General features: G+C 35.8%; 1 protein-coding gene across 1 annotated transcript; it reads left to right on the forward strand.

Annotated features, from left to right (window-relative positions):
* The first annotated feature begins 2,115 nt into the window (after positions 1-2,115).
* On the forward strand, positions 2,116-2,250 carry LOC144301638 (keratin-associated protein 20-1-like). The gene has a single exon (XM_077878709.1). The coding sequence runs from the start codon at positions 2,116-2,118 to the stop codon at positions 2,248-2,250; it is 135 nt and encodes a 44-aa protein (XP_077734835.1).
* The last annotated feature ends 337 nt before the right edge of the window (positions 2,251-2,587 follow it).

Consider the following 2,587-nt stretch of genomic DNA (forward strand, 5'->3'; position numbering starts at 1 on the left):
AGACAAAATTTAGTTGATGATTCTTTATACTACTCAGGCTTATTCATTCTTTTCTTCTAGGTTTCCAAGTGTACATAGCATAAATCCAATCATGACCTTCCTTGCTGGTAATCCTTCAATGTCTGCCCACATTAGGATGGCTAGAGTATGTACCAGACACGTACACGTGAAATTTGAATTTCAGTATTTGTTTGCTACATCTGGAAACCCAAAGCTTAGAAAACACAGCTGACATGACCCTGCATGCCACAGCCTTGACTACATCTATGAGCTCATCTGGTAACTCTATTCCTCTCCATTACAATATATAGATCACAGTGTCTTCTCAGCTCTTCAGATGGGCTTGCTTTGCTTCTGCCTTCAAGACTCTGCCTTTGAGCTCTTGAAGTAACAGAGAGAATGGCTTATCCTTCTCTCTTGGTTCTCTCAGTGAGGCTTTCCCTGACCACTCAGAAGTAATCCCTCACCAATAACTCTCTAAGTTTTCCTTAGCTCATCTTGATTTATTATTTACACAGGCTCATCACTATCTGAAATTATCTAACTCACTCACTTAAATTTTGTCTGTCTTGAATCTCCTGTCCCTGCTTATCTAGAATGTAAGCTCCATCACAATATTGTCCTTGTCTGTCTTATCTATTGCTCCATCCCAGAACTCATAATAGTACCTGGTATGGGGCACTTGGATGGCTCCATTGGTTAAGTGTCTGATTTTTTATTTCTGCTCAGATCATGATCTCAGGGATTGAGCCCCATGTTGGGCACTGTACTGGCTGTGGAGCCTGCTTGAGATTTTCTCCCTACCCTTTTCCTCCATGCTCTTGCTTTCTCTCTCAAATAGATAAATAACTCTTCAAATAAAAAAAATAGTGCCTAGTATATAATTAGTTGCTAATAAAGTTTGATAAGTGAATTAGTAAATGACCAAATCAATAAAATGGAGGATTATTTTTATGTTTCCTTTTAACTTCTTATTTTGGAATAACTTTAGACCTACAGAAAGTTCCCAAAATAGTATAGAAAACTCTTATATACCCAGCACTCAATGTTCCCTAATGTTACATCTTTCATAACCATAGTATATTTATCAATCCAAAGAAATGAACTTTATACAATACTCTTAGCTACTATAGATTTTATTTCATCATTTTTTCCCATTAGTGTCCTTTTTCTGTTCCAGAATCCAATTCGCATTGCATTTAGTTGTAGAATCTTTTTTAGTCTCTTCTAATTAGTGACTGTTCCTCTGTGTTTCCTTGGCCTTCATGATCTTGACAGTTTGAAAGAGTTGGGTGTTTTGTAAAATATTCCCCAGTTTGGGTTTCACTGAAGTTTTATCATACTAGATTGAGGTTATACATTTTGAGTAAGAATACCAGAAGAGATGTGTATTTTTCAGTGCAACATATACAGTGGTACACGACATCAATAAATCATTTGAGAGTTTCTAGAATCCATTAAAACTCAAATTTCTAGTAAAATAAGTCTCTCCTTTTCATATATTCAGGGTAATTGGGGTCAAAGTTCAAGGTCTTTGCCATGGCGTGGAATCACATATAAAATTATAGATAAATGTATATTTGAAGTCTAAACCAAAGCTAATATTATTGCTTCACTAAAAAAGATAAAATAGTCATTCAGTGTTAACAAGTGAATCCAGGCATCATGTCTTCTTTCTCACAATCTTTCCATCCTTCTCTTTCCCTTTGAAACTACTCTTTTGCTCCCATGGCAGCAAATATGCAGGTGTAAGAAGGATATTTTTAGTAAAACTAGGATTTTCAACAGGTAGAATATTGTTTTTACAATGTTAGGGTAGCACTGACATAGTCTAAATTAGGAATCTGGAATAAACAAGTCACCAAAGTAGAAGAATCTTTCATCAAAAGCACATGATTTCATTACAGGCGTCCTGACACACAACAAAGTTGTCTTGGATATGTTAGTTACGAGAAATTCTTGAGATGGTTTTAATACCAATTAGTTTGAAACATGAATCCGACAGTGCCTGTGGTTTGCCCCACATACCACTCAGGTCGTTTATAAGGTCCTGAATAGATTATAAACCTAAAACTCTAGAAAATGACTCTGCTCTTCTGAGCCTTCTTCTCACACATGAGCTTCTACAGCAGCTACTACAGTGGCCTGAGCTATAGCCATGGAGGCCTGGGATGTGGCTATGGTGGTTATGGATATGCCCTTTACTGCCCATGCTGCTATGGAAGATTCTGGTCTTCTGGATTCTTCTAAGAAATTCTAGATTGCTGATCTCTTTAGATCATTATCCTATGAGGCACTATGTATATCTCCTCCATTATTTATAATAACAATATAATAGGCTATTCAAGCAATGACAACCAACTCAGCCTACAATACCACATCAGGACTAGTTTCTCACAATTAAAAAAAGCCTTGATGTTATGTTATTAGTACAAGATTAAATATAATCAACTTAAACCATTTCCATTTGAGAAGATGTCTAAATTCATATTTCATTGAAAGTAATCTTATTTTACAAATGCACAGCATATATATTATATGCACACATATTATATGTATACATTTCTATGATGTCTGCTGTTGTGTG

Source organism: Canis aureus, chromosome 30 (assembly GCF_053574225.1).
Source record: "Canis aureus isolate CA01 chromosome 30, VMU_Caureus_v.1.0, whole genome shotgun sequence".
NCBI classification, from domain to species: Eukaryota; Metazoa; Chordata; class Mammalia; order Carnivora; family Canidae; genus Canis; species Canis aureus.

What these genes read in the sequence shown, in the direction of transcription:
- LOC144301638 (XM_077878709.1), top strand. Translation starts at nt 2,116, where the DNA reads ATGAGCTTCTACAGCAGCTACTACAGTGGCCTGAGCTATAGCCATGGA.